The following is a 23,606-nucleotide window of genomic DNA, read 5'->3' on the forward strand; positions in this document are numbered from 1 at the left end:
TTTGCTCTAATCAATTTTAGGTATGTAAAAAATGTGTGTAGCTATGCCAGGTAAGTTTTCAGAGTACTATGGCAAACACGATAATGGAAAACTGCGTGTACTCGCAGGTAGACATATACTCCCATCTTTTTAGTAAGCTACTCTGCGTTCGGATGACAATCTTTTGCGTCTCAGTGCAATTTCATACTTCAAATCACAATGAGGTTCGTTTTGATTTTCGCGATTTGTGCGACAATTCTCAGATTTGTTTATAGTGCTATAAATATTGGAGAGTATGTGAAAAAACATAAGCCAACAAATTGCAGCGAATCACCATATCAAATAATTAGCTATCCGCCTTATAACTCACGGAATTTACAAAACTCTCCCACAATAACACGTGCCGAATTCGTAGTTTTAGTAAAAGGAAGATTGCGAAATTACAAAACACCTGTGCTAAAAAAATATGCACCGTATTCTCCTTTAAGAAACAAGAATGTTACAACAATAAAGCCTGACGTAACATTTACAACTGGCGTAACCACCAACACGCCCAACATTACTGTTGTAACCACCGAGGATACGCAAAGTACAGAGGTATCAACGATACCTTCAGAAACTACAGAAGTTACGGGTACAACATCGGTAACGGAAAATTACGAAACCACAGAGGAAGCTGTCTCTCAGCACACTGATGTGACTGAGTCGACCACACAAGATTCTGTTAGTACTGAAACTGTTTCCACATTTCCAACAACAACAGAAACATTTACAACTGAAACAACATTAGACGGTACGACCACTGTTAGTTGGGCAACAACACAAAATGAATTGACTACACCAACAACGATAGAGGATTCTACAACTGAGACGACTGATGCAACTACGGTAAATACACAAGACGCATTCACGGAGAATGAAAGTGAAGGAAGTGAGGAAACTGAGTCAACGCCAACTTTGGAGGATTATTCAACTGATGTGGCTGATGCAATAACTCTGTATTTATTGGTGACATCCACGCAAAATCCAAGTGAGGAAACAACAAGTACTTTTGAGATAACGGCAGCTGAATCAACGCCAACAGAGGAGGATATTTTCACAGAAGAAACTACAACAGAGAGCACTAATGAATCATTGACAGCCATGGAATCGACAACCTCCAACTGGGCAAATACTGAAAGTGGAGAAGCAACAACCAACTCAGACAAATCAACAGAAATCATTGAAAATATTTTTAATACTGAAACAAGCAGTATTATAACAGAAATGACAACAAATTCTTGGGATGTGGAAGATATTACAAGGATATCTTCTGATTTTGACAGCACCATTGTAGTTTGCTGTAATAACGATGGAACTTCTACAGAAATATACGAAAGTGCCGAAACTACAACAACAGTGAACACAGAAGTATCCATTTCGACCACAGAAAATACGATTGAAACAAGCACATCATCGTTTATACCAGAAAGACTTTCAGACACTACAGAAAAAAATATCGATAGTACTTGGAGCCCAACTGAAACACCTGAAACAACAGAAACACCAACAATGCAAGCTGAAAATGCAACAAAAACAGATCATATTAATAATAATAACAATAAAGCCATTGAAGTTAAGGAGATAATAAAAATCCCTGTGAGATATACTTACGATACTGACGTGATGCCAACATTAGATGAATATTAATTTTATTGTCAATAAGTAGTTTAGTTTATGAGTTTAAATAAATATGAAAAAAATTATAGTATACGCAGTTAATGCGTATCCTTTAATAATTTTAATAAATGTAATATCGATATCTTGCAAAATTTTAAACGAGTTGTTTAGTTTATGATTAAAAACGATATACTTATTTATCGATTACACCAAATACTGTATTCTCTAAAACATGCAGCCCTGCATACTCAATTAATCAGCTGTGTTTTGCTTTGCCCGCATTAATAAATTCCTGAATGTAATTCTCAACTCATAACGTTTAGGTAATAACGTTTTTATTCAATACAAAGGTGGAAAAATGAGTACAAACACGAATAAACAGAAAGGAAAGCGAAAGGGTTTGCCAAAATTGAAAACATTTCTGGCAAATCCATTCCAGGAGAAATGGTAAGTAAATAGTTTTTATGACTTACTATGTTCTCTATGTTAAATTAAATTTCTTTTTTAGTCCTTCACTTGAAGATGACGAATTACAAGAATTAGTCAATTTACTAAAGGAGGTTATGAGCAAAAGTGGCCTAAAGCCTCAACCATTTGTTACATCCAGGCATATTCACTTGGGTTTGGAAAGCAGTCTGCGCGCGATAAATAATTTAAAATGCTCCTGCGTTTTGATATCGCGTAGTATACAACCACGTATTTTGGTCAGATTAATAGCTAGGAATGTTGAAGCAAAAAATCCAACAGTTCCTGTTTTTGTGCAAAATCAATTGGAGAATGTCACTAAAGATATATTTGGTATTAAAGCATTGTGTGTGGTATTTCCCACAATTGATGAAATGAAGGAAACTAACATGGATGATTCAATTATACAGTGGATTACAGCACACACAAAGCAACTAAAGCCAGAAATTGGGAAAATAAAACCAAAAATTTCAAAAAGAAAATTACAAACGAATATTCCAGCAATTGAAGATTGTAAGGAGCCGCCCGTGGTTGAAGTACAAAAACTAGAAATTCAAAATACCACTAAAAGCAATGACGGCTTTATTTCATTTACTGAAGGAATGGGAGTTGCTAAAGCTGACTCAGTAGAGGATGAAAAACAGTTGTTTGCAGTTTTAAACAAAGTAGCTGAACGTGTTGGAAAGCACGAAACTATAGAAGAGGATGTCGAAATGAAACCTGTTGACACTACACAACAAATGGAGGAAAAACGTGTTGATACATTTAGCGATTCAGATGATTTCCTGCCAGATGTTTATCAACCACTTACTGTACATAAAATACAACCTAATCCAAATAGGAAACCTAAAAAGAAAAAGCAAAAAAAGAATAAACAAAATAAAATCTAATTTTTGTGCAACTATTTTTAAATTAAATATTTCGTATGGTAGCTTTCCCACTCAGCTGTTATTGTGAGGTTATACCATGCTTTTGGTTATTCTTTGCGGTTTATTTTCATAACATTGAGTCTATCAACGTTTAGTTCTTTTAGAATTAAAATGTTCAAATTACGACACCTAAAAAATTTCAATAGAATAAATACCGTGCTTCAGGTTCCGTTTGTGACGCGGAGTTGCACTATTTATCAAAAGATCACCGATATTACCAATAAATTATGTAGCAGTCATCAGCTACAGTTGTGTCGGCAAATTCATGTAGGAGAGGTCGTCCAGAAGTATAATAAAAACTCCAAACAACAAGATGACGATGAAGATAGTGACGACGAGAGGACTACTGAGTTTAAGGATGAACGCGATTCTAAAGTATTGAAGACTAGTGTAAACTCCTTACGCGCGGACTTGCTACTAAAAGCGGGCTTGGGAATGGCTAGGAAGTAAATGTTTACACAAAACAACCAACATTAGATTATTATTGCCTTTATCATTGCAGCAAAGTAGAGACTATTTTCTATGAGAGCAAAGTACGAGTGAATGGGAAAAAAATTAACAAGAAAAGCGTTCAGGTATAATATCACTAATTATGTTTCTTATTGAGGTTTTAAAATATTTATCACATGAACCCAGCTCGATGTAGGCGATGAGATCGACGTAGTGCGCGGTTTTAGTCAGGCAAATCCAATACATTTGGTGATATCCCGTGTAGTTGTTCTCGACGTCAATGAACGTGATGAAGGATACAGTGTACAGTTGAGACGCTACAAATCTTTGCTAATAGAAAATTATTCTGGTCCCAATGCCTTCAAATCGTCAGAGAGTGTGCAGCATTGATAATAATGTTATAAATTAAGTTGAAACATTACATTAAGTAAATGAAAGGTTAGCAAAAATATATACATACATAATTAACTGTGTTCAAAAATAATTCTCAGTTCCTTGATATTTTTGATTATACTGTTACAAAAATTAGTATTAAGTTTTATTTGTATTGCTATATGCATCCCTGATTATGAACAATAGCTGTAGGTATATGGAATAGCATTTGTCTTGTTGTAGACATCTGGCGCCACGGCTGTCTGCTTGTCTAGGTAAACAATTGCTGAGTCTGGCGCCGCACTGTCTGCTTGTCTAGTTAAACAATTGCTGAGTCTGGCGCCGCGACTGTCTGCTTGCGTCTGGCGCCGTATAGCCGTATGTTCTGGTAATTTCCAGACGCGATATTCTAGAAGGACACGTCGGCATCAGCGAGAAGTGCGTGGCTATATAAGCCGTGGCAATGCCAACGTAATCAATCAGTGCTAAGAGTAAACTGCTATAGTGTAGACGAGTTGTGAAATAAAGAGTTGTTGAATTAAATTAAACAGTGTTGATTTTATTTGTCAATCCAGAGATACGAACCTAACAAAGTAAACTAGCAAGAGTAAATTCGTAACAATACTTAACTGGGCATCATATCGACATTATTTAACGAATGTTCTTAGCGCAATTATTTATGTTAATATAATTAATTAAATAAATGTTTGAAAAAACTGAAAAGTGCAATTTTATTAGCACCTAATGCGAAGCCAAGTCGACATTATGGATATTATAGAATATTATTTATAATGTACCGTACATAATTTCATATGCCATTATACTGCACTTGAACAAACGTCTTTGACGATTATTCGACTTTTTTCGTACGTGTGTTTACACCTTTACATTTAGGGTTGCTGTGTTCCACTAACATTTGAAATGTGCTTTAAAAAACAGAAATACAACGCTGTAAACAGCCGGTATTTATTGCTTAAAGTTTCGGAAACGCGCAAAGTAAAGTAAATTTTACACATCGTGAGCTAAATATTTACTTTAAACAATATTTAAAACGACCACCGGTTTGAATTGTAAGTAATATTTCATTTTGAATGCCAAAGAAAAACTGGATCATTAAGTTTTAATATATGCTTTCCTGATTGTGAAAGTTAATGTGAACAAGTGTTGACGACTGTAAACGATTACGAATAAATTCCACTAAAATAGTTGTTGCAGAAGTGTAAAATATCAAATTATTGAAACGTTAATATGGATGCGGATTTGTATGATGAGTTTGGCAACTACATTGGCCCTGAGTTAGACAGTGATGAAGATGATGACCAAAGCATTTACGGGCAACAAGAACCGCAGGACGAACAAGACGTAAGTGCATTAATGTTTTTAGTGTCAAAGTATTAATCCAATGAAACAAATTAGGAGGATGCTATGGATGAAGAGGAGGAGCACCAAGATGACGAAGATAAAGAAGTGACGGCGGTTGTATTGCATGAAGACAAACGTTACTATCCCACAGCAATCGAAGTGTATGGGCCTGACGTGGAAACTATTGTTCAAGAGGAAGATGCGCAACCACTCGATAAGCCACTTATTGAACCCATTAAAAAACTTAAATTTCAAATTAAAGAACAAGAACTTCCTGAAACCACGTATAACATGGAATTCATGGCAGATTTGATGGACACACCACCATTAATACGAAATGTCGCACTGGTGGGGCACCTACATCACGGAAAAACTACATTTGTGGATTGTTTAATACGTCAGACCCATCCACAATTCGAACAAGCTGAAGAGCGCACACTTCGCTACACTGATACACTATTTACCGAGCAGGAGCGCGGTTGTAGTATCAAAGCCACACCTGTGACTTTAGTTTTGCAGGATGTAAAGCAAAAAAGCTTTCTGATGAATGTTTTTGATACGCCCGGTCATGTGAATTTTTCGGATGAAGTGACGGCTGCCATGCGTATGTGCGATGGTATTGTGTTATTTGTAGATGCTGCCGAAGGTGTAATGCTGAATACTGAACGCTTGCTGAAGCATGCAGTACAGGAGAAAATGGCAATAACTGTTTGCATCAATAAGGTTAGTTTTGCTTATCTTATTCGATTTTGTTGCTATTGTTAAATACTCTATATGCTTTAGATTGATCGTTTGGTTTTGGAGTTGAAATTACCACCACAGGATGCATATTTCAAACTCAAACATATTGTGGAAGAAATAAATGCGTTGTTGAGGTATGTCAGTAGTTAGAAATTTTCGCACATACGAAGCTAATTTCGATTGATTCCAGCACTTATGGCAATGGCAATGACAACTTGCTAGTTTCACCGGCTTTGGGCAATGTGTGCTTCGCTAGTTCGCTGTATGGTTTTTGTTTTACTTTGAAATCCTTCGCAAAACTTTATGCGGACACTTATGATGGTGTTAATTACGTAGAATTCGCCAAGCGTTTGTGGGGTGATATGTACTTCCACAGTAAATCGTAAGTTTAAAATATAATTTTCCAATTAGTCCAAGCTAACATTACTACAATTACATTCTCTCTCACAGTCGTAAGTTTACTAAGAAGCCTCCGCATAACTCAGCACAACGTAGTTTTGTCGAGTTTATTTTGGAACCCATGTATAAGGTTATTGCCCAAGTCGTTGGCGATGTTGACACTACACTCTCCGATACATTGGCTGAGCTGAATATTCGTATCACTAAGGAGGAAATGAAATCGAATATACGCCCACTTTTACGTCTAGTGTGCAATCGCTTTATGGGTGATTTCAATGGCTTTGTTGATATGTGTGTGGAGCACATTAGTTCGCCACTGGATAACGCTAAACGTAAGGTGGATCACATATATACTGGACCGAAAGAAGGCGAAATTTATAAAGATATGATGGAATGCAATCAAAATGGCACATTAATGGTGCACAGTGCTAAAATGTATCCCACAGACGACTGCACATTTTTCCAAGTTATGGCGCGTGTAATTTCCGGCACGTTGCACGCCGGTCACGAAGTGCGTGTGCTGGGTGAAAATTACACCCTGCAAGATGAAGAGGACTCCCGTGTTTTGCAAGTGGGTCGGTTGTGGGTATACGAAGCACGCTACAAAGTGGAGTTAAATCGTGTACCGGCTGGAAATTGGGTACTAATTGAGGGCATTGATCAGTGTATTGTTAAGACATCCACTATTGTGGACATAAATGCGCCTGAAGACTTGTACATTTTCCGACCGTTGAAATTCAATACACAGAGTATTATAAAAATCGCCGTGGAACCGGTGAATCCTTCGGAGTTACCGAAAATGTTGGATGGCTTACGTAAAGCTAATAAATCTTATCCGTTGTTATCGACACGTGTGGAGGAATCCGGAGAGCATGTCATCCTGGGCACTGGCGAGCTTTATTTGGATTGTGTGATGCACGATTTGCGTAAAATGTATTCGGAAATTGACATCAAAGTTGCCGATCCTGTGGTAGCATTCTGCGAGACTGTGGTGGAAACAAGTTCGCTGAAATGTTTCGCTGAGACACCAAATAAGAAGAACAAGATCACCATGATTTCCGAGCCGCTGGAAAAAGGACTCGCGGAGGATATCGAAAATGAAGTGGTGTCAATTAATTGGAATAAAAAACGAATTGGCGAGTTTTTCCAAGTAAACTATGATTGGGATTTGCTGGCAGCACGTTCAATATGGGCATTCGGACCAGATGCAACTGGACCAAACATTCTGGTTGATGATACACTGCCATCCGAAGTAGATAAAAATTTACTTACCTCGGTTAAGGACTCTATAGTACAAGGTTTCCAATGGGGTACGCGTGAGGGACCGCTTTGCGAGGAGCCCATACGTAATGTGAAATTCAAAATATTGGACGCTGTAATAGCTGGCGAAGCGTTGCATCGTGGTGGTGGCCAAGTCATACCCACAGCACGTCGTGTTGCATACTCAGCTTTCCTCATGGCTACGCCGCGTTTAATGGAACCGTATTTGTTCGTAGAAGTACAAGCGCCAGCCGATTGCGTGTCGGCTGTATACACAGTTTTAGCCAGAAGGAGGTTAGTTATTGAGTTAAAAGTGGTTGTTTGGTAAAAAATATTATTATATTTTATCTTTCAGAGGTCATGTAACACAAGACGCTCCAGTTTCTGGTTCACCTCTCTACACCATTAAAGCATTTATACCAGCCATTGACTCGTTCGGTTTCGAGACCGATTTACGTACACATACACAGGGACAGGCCTTCTGCTTGTCCGTATTTCATCATTGGCAGATTGTACCAGGTGATCCGTTGGATAAGTCTATAGTGATAAGACCATTAGAGCCGCAACAAGCTTCGCACCTGGCGCGTGAATTTATGATAAAGACGAGACGTCGCAAGGGCTTGTCAGAGGATGTTTCTATCAACAAATTCTTCGATGATCCTATGTTGTTGGAATTGGCGCGACAAGATGTGCTCCTCAATTATCCGCTATAAAATATAAAATTTTGATAAGACATTTCAATAAACTAAATAGCGATTCGTGCTATAAAAATAAACTTTGTAATTGGTTAAGGGCGTTTAAAAGCTTTAAAAAGCTATTAACATCTTTCTGTAGCTTAAAGCTTTGTAAAACCACTTTAATTTTATAAAGCTTAACTAATTGGATTTTCCAACGGTAGGGTGCGCTGGTCAACCATTGCATGGTGAGGAAAGAACTTTTTAAGGGGTTTTATAAATCTAACTAATATTTACGAATGGACGTCCAAAATTGTTTTGTAAAATCATAGATCATTATCAGACAAGCTCAAGTTACACACTATAATTGGAGAAACCGAAATGTATCCACATATGCACCCTATTAATATAATTTAAGGTTAGCTGTTTACTTGAGGCCATAAAATAGTTACTAAATCACATTTGAAACCGAGCATTGTAGTTGTACAGTGATTGTATTTCAATTTCGATAACCATCACATTGTCATAGCAATCAGTTATTATTACGCCGGCCCTTGACGGGTGAAATCTGGAGCAATTCCGGTAACGTAAAACCGACTGTCGTCGGCTTATTACGGTAATTGTTGTCGGCTGTTGTTGTTGTAGCGGCAAAAAACATTTCTCTTAAAAAAATACGAGGATTGATGCCGAGTTGACAGCCCTTGGTGAGATTAAAAACCGGGTCCGTTCCGGTTACTTAGATCCTACCGTCATGGGAACAGCGATTTTCATCGGCGATTTAGTTCTTGCACAAACTGTATTTTGTACGTTTTCAATCAATGATCTCGACGTAATATGCGCCAAGTCGTTTCATACGTCAGTCCGAGTTCCTGCGAACGGTGTCGAACCGACTATCTACGATCTTCGTATATATACACTCTCAGCTGCGGCTGCTATATTTTCTTCACTGCCTGCTGGGCATGGTCTATTCGGTAAAATATTATCCAATAATGAATGCTGGGTCTTAAAATGGGTAATGGTGTTGAAAAAAGTACCACGACCACCCGTTATTATGTAAGTTCAAAAAAATTAAAAAAATTATGGACTTTTACTTACTTACTTTTTTCATTTTACAACAATGATATGTAACGTTTTTCTGTCAAAACTTGATTCGGTCCAATACCCAGCCGTGTGCAGTACAATATAATTGATCTCCAAATTTATTGTTCTTTGAAATGTATTTTTTTAAATAATATTTAACTACTTTCAGTATTTTTTTTGTGAAATACTTTACGGCTTGACCTCATAAAGATAAGTAATAAGTTTACTATTCGAAACCATCAGCTTTTACTATATCTCCAACTAGCTCTTTGAGGGTTAAGAAAAATCTCCAAATTGCAGCAAGTAAAAAACAATATTATTTTTGGTTTGTACAAAATATTTGCAACTTTAGTTTATTTGTTTTTTTTTATACTAAATGTTTTATGCTTAACAAAACATTACATGCAAATTACATTGTAAAGTGAACAACAGCAAAATTAATTATTGTTCTGAAAACATTACAGTAGGGCGAAACGTCGATCAACTCCACACATCGTTTGATTTCAACATTTTCCACGTAGCTGGTCATTAGAGGCCACCATTTTGTATGGCATTATCTTCGTACGCCTCGTGCTCGGCCTGTTCGTCGTCGAATTCAACATCATCCTCGACGCTAGCCTCCTGTGGAGTGAAATGAAATGGAAAGAAAAACAAAAAATGAATAACGATTCGACAACATTCCAAAATGATCCAATCTACCTCAAACTGCTATAACTATCAAAGCATCACTAACAACAACTCAAGCAAGCATTGGTAGCAGGAATCAGCAACGGTTTTTAATTAAAAGCAATCGATTCCCGTTGCCGCTTATGCCACGTTGTTCATACAACACATACATACAAACAAATGTGCGCTTTTACAAACATAAACAACATGCAGGAGTAGCCAACATGCCTATCCATTTCCATTGCCACCAACCACAATCAACATCATGCATTCAGCAACACACATAATCAACAACGAATACTCAAACGGTCTGTCGTTCGGTCGCTGGTAAATGCACAAATTTCTTACCTGATACTGTTGATATTCGGAAATCAAATCGTTCATATTCGATTCGGCTTCGGTGAATTCCATTTCGTCCATGCCCTCGCCGGTGTACCAATGCAGGAACGCCTTACGCCGGAACATGGCCGTAAATTGCTCGGATATACGCTTGAAGATCTCCTGTATGGCTGTGGTGTTGCCAATGAATGTGGCGGACATTTTGAGGCCACGCGGTGGTATATCGCAAACAGCTACCTTAACATTATTTGGTATCCATTCGACGAAGTAGCTGCTGTTCTTGCTTTGTATATTGTACATTTGCATGTCGACCTCCTTCATCGACATTGGGCCTGCGAAATGAAATGAAATGAACGCAATTCGAAGAGTTAGTAGCGGTAAGTGACTAAGAATTTCGTAAATTATCTATTCAAACAGAAATGCTTTAGGGGTACTTATAATTGCTCGGAAAATTGAAAACCGAGTATAGAAACCGTTGATTAAACTTCATAGTGGAGTTTAAATGAAAGATATATATCTTCTAGGATTCGGGATTTCATTGAAGAAGGTCTGTAAAATGCATAAGCCATCAGGTTTGCAGAATAATATTTCGTGTTTAATTAGGTCGAGTCCTAAAAAAAATAATGTGGTACTATTTAGTGAATCTAATGAGCGTGTGCACGTTTGCCTTAGGAATGGCACCCTATTTGTTGTTGTTGTTGTTTGTATTTTTCTCAACGATGGAAGGTAGACGAATTTGAAACCCATCTAATAACATTTTCATGACAGTCATGTCATGATAACCAGTGAAGTCAGCTACGTTAGGTAATTAGACTGATATTAGTGAACTAAGGAATGATCGCCCTTGGACAGCTAGAAGGGCCGGTTCGTTGTGTGCCCAGTACTAAGTATATGTAGATCAAAACGGCTGTTACATATCGGAAATGCCCCTTGTTGAGGGAACTAAATTCAATTCCTGCCGATACGCCTGCTCCGTGGAAGGTATGATCTCGCTATGGCGAAAATGCTCGTTGCTAATCAACACTTATTGAACTCGTACGAGGTCCACAGTTCCCAGTCTGATGAGATTGAGCTAAGGATCCCTTTCCTGCAAGCTCATCCGTCTTGCTGTTTCCTGCGATTACGCAATGACATGCCGCTCAAATTACTTCATAAGCGGAGTAGTCCCAGATTTATTTTCAAACACAGATTTTTAATTCAAAAACTTCTAAAAACTATTTGGAAAGTACTCTATGAGATCATAGCAACAACTTTGCATTCCTTGGAATAGTGGGAGGCATTTTTGATGGAGGATATTGCTAATTCAATGTGTTTGTTCAAACATCTGTTGAGATAAATCAACACTACAGTTGTAAGTCATATTATGAACCTATGAGACAATTTTCTTGGTTCTCTGATATAAAAATTGCTGAACAACTTCATGTATTGAAAATAGAGGATATTTAGCCTCTACATGTCTGTATCTTATGCATGTTATATGTCTTAAGAATTTAAATGAACTATAGTTAAAATGAAGGCTGTGTAAATTGCAAAAATACATAAATGATGGGGAAAAGCCCTTAATAAAGTTTTGCTGCTGGTCTACAGCCATAGGACTCGATCCAGAAGGAGTTTGGCAAAGTATTTGCTTATGCGACTTAGAAGAGAGTTGAAACTCGGTACGAATACATGTTTACCATATATTTACTTATATGTTCTCCAGACAATAGTCACAGGGAGTGTATATGTATAGAATAGCTTGCTACAAAGCTAGAAAAGGGGAGTCCGGTAATCATTTTGTTTTTCTTTTCCGCTAACCTACTTCATTTAGAACTTTATCAATCTATATTGTGTATATATAGATGTTCAGACTGTAGTTCAGTTAGCTCCATTTGACTCCTGACAACATCCTTTTCACCACACTCAACATTTTCTGTAGACAATACGCAAAATGGTCTCATCAAACAAGTTGACTTTTGCTGGCGCCGTCTGGCTCGTGATGGGTCTCTCGAAACTACCGGGATATCCTCATTCATTGCCTAGTGTATTTCTTTCTGGGCATGCCTTGTAATGTCAGCATAGTCTATGTCACAAATAGTCCTATAATACTCATCTTGAAATGATTATTATAGGCTTTATATTTATTCCTGGTATGAAGACATTTGTTTCAAGAGACAAATGTCACTGATATCAGCAAAAGCTACAAGGTCTCACTAGAGACTTTAACCTGGTACCACGGGGAGCAGTTAGCCCACGGAGTTTACTCCAATCTGCTCATTGGGTTTGGCCTTTTGTGGAGATTCTTGGTGTCTCTGGTTGAAACCTAAAGGTAGACACGGTTGAAAAATTCAATCCAATATGGAGTCGGATTGCGGCCAGGTGACGGACCCAAAGTACGGCAGAGGTTTTAGATCAGCCTCGTGCCCGACCAAACCTGAACTGGAACCAAAATATACATACGTGCAAAATGCATTTATGATTTGGGGCGTTGATCAACGCATTGTATTGATCTAGTATGTGCTTCTAGAAAGCACCGTGAGGTAAGGCCGTCGTCGGCAGGTAATCATTTAAATCACAACAACTGTTATCTGGGTTTATAAGAAATATAGTTTTAGAATTTATTGGTGAGGTGAGTAGAGGGAACAATGGACCACGGGTGGCAGTGTAAGAATCACTTTCTATACCTATGTTAAAGGCTTTAGCAAGTACCTATAAGTGTTTAGACCTAAACTGTCCTTGTTGAAACAGAATTAAAGGGCTGTGAAAAGTTTCCTCTATTTTGTTCTTTTTTAGAAACTGCTTACATACTTTCCGAACCAGCTTTAGGTACGTTGTTCCTAATGAAAGATTCTAATATAAGTATGTACATATGACGGAAATGATTAAGACTAAAACTTGTGGCATAAAAACCAGGCAAATGTCAAAGCAAAGGCAGCGGAGAAAATCTACAAATAATAAAAAGTAATATACAATATTATATAATACAACGGTATCCCTAAATCCCCAAATATGAAATGTTAAACTGTTGCTAATGTCAGCTTTTACGCTGCCATTTCCGTAGCGCTACTTCGCAAAAGCAAAATAAAAAAGAAATAAGCAAACTCACAACCAACAACCTGCCGCTTCATTGCATTTTATTTGTGTACCTTCTACGCCGGCTTCTGCGTAATTCCTGCGGGATCGCGTTTAATGGCTTGCACAGCGTGCGATTTGTCTACGCTTAGCCTCACTGACTCGGCAACTTGCTCACCTTTGGAAACCTAATGCCAACTCTTCGCTCCCCTCTCTTTTTGAGAGTTTGGCTGCCAACATCCTTAGCTGGGCTCATCTAGGCTAAGCTCTAGTCAGTTGGTCTTAACGTTTGTAAAATTTTCCTAGCGCGTGGAAAAAGAAACTGTCGCTTTGCGTGGCGCAAATCTCCGAAGCCAACTGAAACAGCTTGTTTGTTGCTATTTCCATTTTATTTTCCACACATATTTTGATTAATTATTTTGCTGCGTCTTAACCAGATCTGCTGCAACTTTACAGTCGTGTTGTGTTTATGGTCACATACATATTAAATACAGGTGCTGTAGCTTACGAATCGTAGCAAATGAATTCCCCATGAGTTTTTGAATAATACAAATTCCATTTATAGTCTGTTTGCATACTTCTCCTTTGATTATTCTCTTTGCTGTGTGTTTTGACAATAATTTACTTCGGCGAAGTTTGCTTTAGTTACTCTCAGCGGATTAGCTCGATGCAGGTTTGTTTTTTTAATGGTTGACTTTTTGAATATTTCACGACGTTTCGTAAACAGTTAAATACTTTTTTATACAAGTCGCAAATTTGAGTGATTTTTCATGGGCTCAAATGCAGTGCTAAACTTCTTTCGAAGAAAATTCTTGGGAGCTATATGTTTTTTTATGATAAAAGTGTCCAATCTTTGTACATTTGTTTACTCGAGTTTTATGTAGGTAAACAAAATCTTTAGTAAGGTACTATTATTCAAAATAATACAACAGTGGAGGCATCCTCTTCTTCTTAATTGGCGTAAAGATCGTTGGTTATGGCCGAGTTAACAGTCGTCAGTCATTTCTTTTTTTCCCTATTTGGCCTCAATCCGAGATACCAAGTGCAGCCAAGTCCTTTTCCACCTGATCTCTTCAACGGAGTGGAGATCTTCCTCTTCTTCTGTTTCCACTGGCGGATACTGAATCGAAAACGTTTAAAGCTGGAGTGTTCTCTTCAATTCGGACAACATGACCTAGCCAGCGCAGTCGCTGTCTCTTGATTCGCTGAACTATGTCAGTGCCGCCGTATATCTCCTACAGCTCATCGTTCCTACGACTGCGGTTCTCGACGTTGCCGATTACGCAAATCACCATAAATTTTCCGAAAAACCTTTCACTGGAACACTCCTAAGGCCGAGTCATGAGATGTTGTCATTGTCTATGCCTCTGCACCATAAAGAAGAACAGGAATGTTGAGGGACTTGTGGAGTTTGGTCTTTGTTCGTTGAGAGAGGACTTTGCTCTTCAATGGTTTATTCAGTCCAAAGTAGCACCGGTCTATTAGGTGTAAAAGTTGCCTCTGCGAGAGAAATCGGGGTTTTGGTTACCTTTTTACAAAAATTTTAAGTTTCAACGATCTCGGTGACATTTAAATGTTATTGTAGCTGTCATTTCAGTTTCTTTTCAGCGGACAATACTTTGTATTTTTTACAGTATTTTCTATTTATATCACTGCCAACATAACTGTAAAGCAAAATCGACTGAGAATTGTCATATCAGCTTTCTGCCGGTGACTGTTTTGTATATGACTAATGACAACACGTTTCTCTGCCATACGCACTACTTCGGTCCACATTTAAATCCAGTCAGCGATTGTTAACACCGGAGCCTTCTCTAAAAATTAATTTATAGGTGGGTTTGGACCATGGATATTATTGTTTCAAAAGTATTAAATATCTAAAGATCCGCGCGGCTTATGTGTTATATATATGTCCGAATATCGACTACAATTGCAAGTTTCGAAATCAACTGAGTCGTGTAGTTACCAAGCACTTTACTCTGCTTGCTCATCGAAGTGCTGAAGTCAAAAGCATGGCATAGCAGATGGTAAAGAGTTGGGTTTCATCCCCCGCTGCGTCAAGTTTTTGGTCAGCTTAATCGCCCAACAGAGGCGGTAGTTCGAGCAATCAAAAATTTTGTTCAGTGATTAAACTTACTGTTGATTGAGAAGTGATGGTGTCCACAAGCGACTATTGAGTCGTCGTTACATCCTTAAAAAGTCACTTTTTGGTGTGATATATGTGTAGAGGCAATCATTGGTCGATATTTCTCAAAAATAAAAACGGCCATAACTTACGGCATATGACCTACAGTCAATGTGGATTGCCATAGAACCATGATTAATGACTTTTTCGAGCCTGGGTTGGAGGATTTGGATGTAGACGAACTTTGGTTAGAAGAAGACGGCGCAACAGCCGTTATTGCTGATATATGGTCCCAGTTACAACAAAAAGAGGTCGAATTTATTCGAATAAGCTGCTGCGGCCACTTGCCCGAAATCAATTGAAACGGAACATTGGAAGGACGAGCAGAAAACACTATCTATCGCAGGTTTGGAAATTGTGGCTTCTTACTTATTCTATTTTATATCACTGATTAATTGCCACATAATCGACGCGCCTCTCCTTTCACTACTCATTTAACCCTTCTCACCCTAAGTTCGGTTCCTGTCAAAACAGGCTCATTCCCGGACCTTCCGCTCGAAAATTTTGAACAAAACCCTAACTCTTTACAGGCTCGTTTGCTTAGGAAATTGCTCAGCTGATGATCAACGCAAAATATGCACCTTGATCCGCAACATTAACTTCTCGCCAAAATCCCAAGCGGTTGCTTGTTAATTAATTTCGTCAATTCGTTTACTTGTTTTCCCCTAAAATACACAATTTTGCCACATTAATCCGCCGCTGCGCTTAATTTGGAGGACAACAACAACAACAAAGGAGGATTACAAAACGCCAGTACACGCACGTGCGACACCTTTTTAACGGCACATTATTAATTATTTCATTTCCACTTTTACTTAATTTTTTATTTTCGGAATTAGTCTTTCGACCCGTTGGCATGAGAGGCATATGCTTGTTAGCACGGTAGTTCGGCGCAAGTCGCACTCTTTAACACCGAAATGTCATTGAAAAAAATGTAAAAATAAAGCACAATCAACGTGCGTGGCGTGGCGTGGTGGGTGGCCGGGGAGCCGTAAGTTTGCTAAAAATTTTCAAATTCATTAATCATTTTTAGTGGGGCCCAAAAGTAGGCTTTGCCTTTTTGGCTGCTTTGTTGGGCTGTCAACGGCGAAACGTGACTGTGGGAGCCAACGCAGAAAGCGACTATTATTTATACTTTCCTTAAATATATATGCCACAGTATGGGGTATGTGTGTTGTTGTACACTCAAAGACGACTAAGTGCTAAATGGAATGACAAAGTGGCGAAGTTTCCGTTTGCCTTATTATTATTACATTGCCTATTTTTCGGATGCCAGACGAGGTGGCTTTGAAAAAATAGAAAAAATAACAACAAAAAATAGCAAAAAACACCAAATAAATAAACGAGGTGTTTATGTGTTGTTGTTAAAAAACTATTTTTCTCTTTTTTTTCGTCAACGACGGGTTTTTGTATTCGAAATGCCTTTATTGTTTTCAAGTTTGTATTATCTATTGTGGCAAACCGCATTCTGTTGCGCATTGGAGTGGCACATGTTGACAACCACAACAACCTGTCGAGTTGGTGTGGTGTCGAGTTGAAAAGTCATAGGCCCGAGAGCGAAAAAGGGTAAGTAATCGAGAGACAAAAAATAAAATGAATGGACGAGTGTTTTGTTTTTACTTATCTTCTGTTTACTTGAGTGTTGGAAGGGACAACCAAGTCTAACCGCGCTACAGACGCCAGTTTTTTGCACTAACCAATGGTCAATTGAATGGCGAAGAGCATGTTGGGGTTAGGCAACAAACACACGCCACAAATCAGCCATGTAAAAAGAGCGAAAGTTGAAATAAAACGAAAATGGCTTACGGACCTTTGACAAATCGCCAGCTAAACACGCTAATCAGCTGCTGGTGGTGCAGGCATGAACAACAAGTTTGGCGCAACAGGCGTTTGGCAGATAGTGGAAGGCATTTTTCATCCAATACGAGGGCAATATGCTCTAAGAAAGTGTACTTACGACTTGGTAGGAATACTAGCAGCAGATTTTAATCAGCAAAAGCGCGCAGCGACCCGCAGCTAGTAAACGTAAGCTGAGTGCTAAGCTATCTACGCGTCAAAGGAGTATTATACAAATATTCGGTGTCATGGCGCGCGCATTTGCCAGACGCATACCGTTAATTAATCATTCGCAATGAATTGCATAAATACGCGTGGCATTAAGGCGACTGACACGAGGATAAGCCAATGTCAGTGTAAAGGATTTGCTCGACTCATCAAGCAATGGAAAGCGAAGGTATTAAATAAATGTTGAAGGAAATGCATACATACATATATTTACCTTTAGATTGTGATGAAAAAGTAACCGGAAATTGAAAATAAAACTTTAAATATTTAATTATTCATCAATAATAATTTTGTCGTCTTCAAAGTAATCCACACCAGATGTAAAAACCTATGCCAACGATTTTTTCAGTCCTGATTTTCATAAGAACTTTTTGGGTTGGTCTTCAGTTCCGTCAGCAAATTTTGTCTTATCTCTTCGATCGACTGAAAACGAGTTCCTCGGAGCGGTAATTTCAGTTTAGGGAACAAGAAGAACACAGACAGAGCCAAACTTGGTGGATACTATGGTTGATCGATGGTAATCATTGCGTTCTTGGCTTTAAATTCGGTCACAATCGTGAGCCGATGCGCGAAAATTTCAGCTTTATCGGTACGAGTCGAGTATGAACGGGTTTCATAAGAAAAATATCCAACAAATTTGTTTGCCCGGACTCGCGGGAGATGTCGAGTTCTTTTGCCATCCCTCTAACACCAGTCTGACGATTTTCAAGCACCATATTTTTCTTTTTTTTAATATTTTCATCTGCTGAAATGGCCGAAGGTCGTCCAGAACGAGACATATCTTCAACGATCTCTCGGGCGTCTTTGAAAGCTTTGTACCACTCGTTGACTCGTGATTTTGATAAAACCGAATCACCGTGAGCCTTTTTCGACATTTACCACGATTCCACGTACAACATTTGGTTAGAAATTCAAAATTTGAGACAAATTTTTTGTTTGATATTTTTACGCGTTTTAAAAATCGCAAAGCACTATTGAGATGTATCGACTCAAGCAGCTGCCGTAAGCAAACTGGTTAACAGATCGCGGTCGTATTTGGTATAGTAAGTAAGGACATTCCTACCTACTTATACAATTTTTTGAGTTATCATTTATCCGGTGAATTTAATTCCAGTTTCTGGGCCCTTTTTTGTCACAATGAATTACGAGTTTCTTTGCCTTCTAAATAAATGAATCATGGTGTAACCTGTGTATAAGCAATTAAATCTCAAGGTTCGAATTAAATCATTTTCGAGCTAACTAAGGGATAGATCACGTTGACTCAGACAATATCTCTCTGGTTATTTTACTAAATGAAAAATTGAAATTGAAAGTGAAAAGGTGGAATGAGGATTCTTCTATCGGGTTCTGGTCTTCTGTTATCTCTCCATCAACTCCAGCTTCAGACTATCAGACCACTGAAGTGTCCTTAAAGAAGAATTGGCTGTCCCGAAATGCAGATTTTTTTAAAGCGCTGTCTATTCACTCTGATAGCAGAGCTCGCTCAAGATTTGTCAAGGAGTGCCTGACTTCTTTATTAATAGTATCAAGCTAATTTGTTATCCATCCGACTTATTTAGCTGCCAGGAAATGCGAATTTTTCTGGAACTGCAAAGCTGATGAGCTTACTGGAAAGAGCACTTATGTCGCAATTTCATCAAATTGGCAATGAGTCTGTATTCTGCCCAAAAACAAAACGATAAAGAGGTCCTGTGAACTACTTGCTCTTGGCAAGGCTCATCTCGCCGCTCTTTTAGGAATTTGACTGAACAAAGTCCAATATGCTCGCATGCGGTGAGGTTGCATGTCTCGTAAGACACATATTGCCAAAGTTAAAAGGTTGCACCGAAGCTATAACACCCTTCATAAATATACAAGAGGCTTTTCCAGAACTGGATTCCGATCGGTTAGATTCGATAATATATATCGCATAGGCGGTTCCTACATATAAGCTGCTTCTTGGGGAGAAAATAACGATTGAAAACCTTTAAATCGATCCCTCAAATACTGAAGGACTAGTTCACATATGTACAAACCGAAAGATAGCCGGAATGGCTAAATCGGTTCAAGTCTTCACGCTGACCATTTAAGTATATAATATATTTTATAGTGCCTCAGACGTTCCTTTCTAAATGTTACAAACATTGTGGTGAACTTAAGATGCTCTGTTCAGGGTACAAACGGAGGTGGAATTATTTAGACACTTCCTTTTTAACTATCCAATTTTTGGTAGAGTGAGGTTGAAACATCTCGGTAGACATACTTTCGGCGATACTGCCGAAGTTTTTAGGTTTGATATTAGCCGCCATAACTGATTTATGGTATGCCCAAAGCGCTTCGTCGACCTATATGAGTATGACCATTAATGTTTAGTAGTATTGGAAATCCTAAAGGACCAGCTGTATGTACATATACTAAATTTTAACGAAGATATATACATATGTGTATATATATGTATATACTGAAGTTTTCCATTTGACCAACTGTGTTATCTTTGCCAAACATAGAGCTTGGCTAAAAAAGCTTTATCATTTACATAAATAATTAAAAAGTAAACAAAGAAATATCTCTTTTCCACATCACTTACCTCTGAAGATGCACGCCACTGTTAGATAGCGTCCGTGACGGGGATCGCACGCTGTCATCATATTCCTGGCGTCGAACATTTGCTGAGTCAGTTCGGAGACGGTCAAAGCGCGATACTGTTGCGAACCCTTGGCGGTGAGTGGCGCGAAGCCCGGCATGAAGAAATGCAAACGCGGGAACGGCACCATATTCACGGCCAATTTGCGCAGATCAGCATTCAGTTGGCCGGGGAAACGCAGGCAGGTTGTCACGCCAGACATTGTGACCTATTTTTACGATGTAGTTTTTACGAGGAAGGAGAAAAGAAATAACGGTGATTTTAATTAATGAAATAGTCGTGTTATGTTAGATGGTGATTTGCAGGCATCATCAGGCAGGTATTAAGTATACGACAAGGCGGCGGACAAAGGTTTTGTTAGGTGAATAAAGCGGAGATATTTTAGTGATTGTTATTTTGAAGGAACTGAGTATATAGTTAAAGCATAATATAGAAGCTTTCAAAGGGAATTTTCAGCTTCTTTGATATCTTTATAATTTTTGGGAAAATTTTCTGAGCGAGAACACTAAAGCAAATGGATTTTGATACTTTTTTGAGGTTAACATTTTTGAGGCATTAGTATTCGGAAGGTTCAAACATTTTTTATTTTATTGGTTAAAGAACTTCAAGGAAATATGGAGTGCTCACGAACGAGTAGGCAAGTCGCCGAGTTTCACATAAATATCTTATTAGGTATATTCTAAGAGGTATATACTTCGTACTTCACTTTTGAAATCATGTATGTGGTGAAACAATGATTTGATTATTTTTTGGGGTTAAAGAGGTTAGACCAATCTGTGATTTTCAAAATATCGATTTTTGAATTTTGGGAACAAATTCCGGAACAAATTTTCCATGTAGGGATGTTTGAAGTCTTAAGAATGGCCTACTTCTTAAGGTGTGCAATGTTTATTCATGAAGCTGTAAGAAGAGTGGGTATATTTATTGTCGACTTCTGCATTTTATGAGTAGTATATATAAAACCGTAGAGACTATTCAAAAAAAAAAGTTTAGCTTCATAATAAATCATTCATAAATGTCTTTATTTGGCCAATAAGCTACGAAATTCATATGTCTGAGTGCTTTAAATATGCTTCAAAAGCATGCTAAGCAAGAGTTAATAAAAATTAATGCCATTGGGATATCGCAAGCACGCGCTTTTCAAACCCCTTGCAATATAAGCAAATTGAAAAGTACTTATGTTACGTATACGCCACGGCAGTGCACAAAGCACAAATGTAATATTTTGCAATTTCCAAAAAACTGTCAACAAATGTCAAAAAATGACAGCCTTTTGCACAAAAAGCCAATTAGAAATTCGTGCAAAAAATAAAGGTTGACATAAAAACGTGCGCGAATGCAAATAAATTAATTGTACACACATATTTACATGCATGCGTGTACGTATGTGTGCATGAAGTATTGACTAAAGGGCACTCAAAATTTGAATAAATTTTCGGAAAAAATGCTTTTTGCATGCATTATTAAAATGCAGAACGTGGCTCGCAAATTTTAATTGCTACAATTTTAGTGTTGCCACTTAGGGGCATACGAAAAAAAAGTGAATTATAGTGACACAAGGCTCTTGAGGAAATTAACGGTTACTTTTGAAAATTTTGTGCAACACTGAAATTTAATATGTGCATTGTAAAAAAATTAAAACAAAAATTGATTTCCAGAAAAATAAAATTTTAGAAAAAAAGATTATATTCATATACACAAACATATGTACATACATATGTATATGCATATATTAAAAAAGCAACGATTTTGAAAAAAATAGTATTTTCATAAAAAAATACTCAAAGTAAAGTGAAAAATATCAAAGATAAAAAAAAACAGTATTTTGAGAAAAAAATATTAAAATTAAAATATTTGGAAAAATTTTAGAAAAAATTGAAAAAAAATCTTGAAATAGTTTTGAAAAATATTAAAAAAAAAAACATTTTTTTTAGAAAAAAATTTGAAAAAATTTTCGAAAATAATTTGAAAAATATAAAAACATTTTTTTCAGAAAAAATAATTATTAGAAAGGAACTATTTTGAAAAACAATATCTAAAAATATTTAAAAAAATTAAAAAAAAACAGTATTTTGAAAATAAAAAAATATTAAAACTGAAATATTTGAAAAAAGTTTTGAAAAGAAAAAACTTGAAAAGTAATTTGAAAAATGTTAAAAAAAAATTTGAAAAGAAAATTAAGAAAATAATTGAAAAAAAAACTTGAAAAATAATTTTAAAAATATTTAAAAAAATTTTTTTGGGAAAAAAAGGTTTGAAAATATTTTCGAAAATAATTTGCAAAATAAAGAATAAAAAACTATTTTCCGAAAAAATAATTATTACACGGGAAATATTTTGAAAACGAATATTCAATAAATATTTTGAAAAAAAATGAAAAAAATTTGTAAAATATTAAAAAATAATTTTTTTGATGAAAAATAATTATTAGAAGGGAAATATCTTGAAAAAAAAACTTTAATAAATATTTTCAAAAATAATTTTGAAAAAGATTTGAAATTGAAATAAAGCCATACGTCACTTAAAATGCACAAGCGTTTAGCCATCGCTGTTTATCCATAGCATCTATGCAAATAGAGCATGTTCCTTGCGGCAGCAGTTGTTGCAATTAATTTTGCGCTTTACAAGCGTTTTCTTGCTTCGCTTTGCTTTGCCAGGCATTTACACGACCACAAACAATTCTCAATTCTACTTACGGACACCAGATGATTCAAGTCCTCATAGGTGGGGCACAGCATACGCAACTTGTGATAACAAATGTCATACAATGCCTCATTATCGATGCAAAATGTTTCATCGGTGTTCTCGCACAGCTGATGTGCCGACAGTGTGGCATTGTAGGGCTCAACAATTACCTCGGATACCTGTGCCACACCATAGCGGGGCCGAGGGGAAGGGGTGTGGCCACAAGCAAACGCAGGCGAAAATACACAACACATGTATATACAAATAAAAGCAAATATATACACACATACATATGTATATAAATATGTAAATGTGTAGGTGTAATGGACGGCAAACGCAAACGTATTGCGGTGTGCATTGGTAAATGCCACGCAATCGGCATTACCGTTCAGCCATGCAACCGGGTCATCAATTGTGAACGTTGTTATTGTTGTTGATGGTTGTTGGTGCGTTGGTTGGTTGGTTGGTTGGTTTCGACGTGTGCACAGGAAATGTATATGTGACGTGGCGGGACACGGGGAGCAGTGTTAAGGCGAGATAGATAGAGAGAGAGAGAGAGAGCGAGAAATGGCGAAAGGAAAGAAGAGAAAACCCATTAGTATTGCTTGGTATATTGGTCAACT

At 37.4% G+C, this 23,606-nt stretch overlaps 4 protein-coding genes across 6 annotated transcripts in view; 3 read left to right on the plus strand and 1 right to left on the minus strand.

Moving 5' to 3' along the window:
- Nucleotides 1–1,878: 1,878 nt before the first annotated feature.
- On the plus strand, nt 1,879–3,082 carry LOC105233933 (uncharacterized). Its single transcript, XM_011216109.4, has 2 exons — nt 1,879–2,085; nt 2,147–3,082. The coding sequence occupies exons 1-2, from the start codon at nt 1,997–1,999 to the stop codon at nt 2,991–2,993; spliced, it is 936 nt and encodes a 311-aa protein (XP_011214411.2). The 5' UTR covers nt 1,879–1,996; the 3' UTR covers nt 2,994–3,082.
- Nucleotides 3,083–3,126: 44 nt separating this feature from the next.
- On the plus strand, nt 3,127–3,935 carry LOC105233934 (mitochondrial transcription rescue factor 1). Its single transcript, XM_011216110.4, has 3 exons — nt 3,127–3,478; nt 3,535–3,607; nt 3,669–3,935. Exons 1-3 carry the CDS (start codon nt 3,144–3,146, stop codon nt 3,870–3,872), a joined length of 612 nt encoding a protein of 203 aa, XP_011214412.2. The 5' UTR covers nt 3,127–3,143; the 3' UTR covers nt 3,873–3,935.
- An 848-nt stretch (nt 3,936–4,783) lies between these two features.
- LOC105233935 (116 kDa U5 small nuclear ribonucleoprotein component) lies at nt 4,784–9,859 on the plus strand. 2 transcript variants are annotated; one of them, XM_011216112.4, is made up of 7 exons: nt 4,784–4,924; nt 5,061–5,216; nt 5,271–5,939; nt 6,000–6,091; nt 6,148–6,339; nt 6,408–7,910; nt 7,972–9,859. In XM_011216112.4, the coding sequence occupies exons 2-7, from the start codon at nt 5,103–5,105 to the stop codon at nt 8,327–8,329; spliced, it is 2,928 nt and encodes a 975-aa protein (XP_011214414.1). In that variant the 5' UTR covers nt 4,784–4,924; nt 5,061–5,102; the 3' UTR covers nt 8,330–9,859. The 2 variants fall into 2 exon arrangements, with proteins under 2 accessions (XP_011214414.1, XP_011214413.1); XM_011216111.4 differs by having other exon boundaries at nt 4,830–5,216.
- Nucleotides 9,687–23,606, minus strand: part of LOC105233937 (tubulin beta chain) — a 114,191-nt gene continuing 100,271 nt past the window's right edge. The window contains exons 4-7 of one of the 2 annotated variants that reach the window (XM_049450498.1): nt 22,995–23,162; nt 20,242–20,506; nt 10,385–10,707; nt 9,687–9,991 (exon numbers count right to left, since the gene is read on the minus strand). In XM_049450498.1, coding sequence (XP_049306455.1) covers nt 9,899–9,991; nt 10,385–10,707; nt 20,242–20,506; nt 22,995–23,162 — 849 coding nt within the window. In that variant the 3' untranslated portion in view covers nt 9,687–9,898. The remainder of the gene's footprint in view (nt 9,992–10,384; nt 10,708–20,241; nt 20,507–22,994; nt 23,163–23,606) is intronic. The other variant, XM_049450497.1, reaches the window with a different exon arrangement.

Source organism: Bactrocera dorsalis, chromosome 2 (genome assembly GCF_023373825.1).
Source record: "Bactrocera dorsalis isolate Fly_Bdor chromosome 2, ASM2337382v1, whole genome shotgun sequence".
Taxonomy (NCBI): Eukaryota; Metazoa; Arthropoda; class Insecta; order Diptera; family Tephritidae; genus Bactrocera; species Bactrocera dorsalis.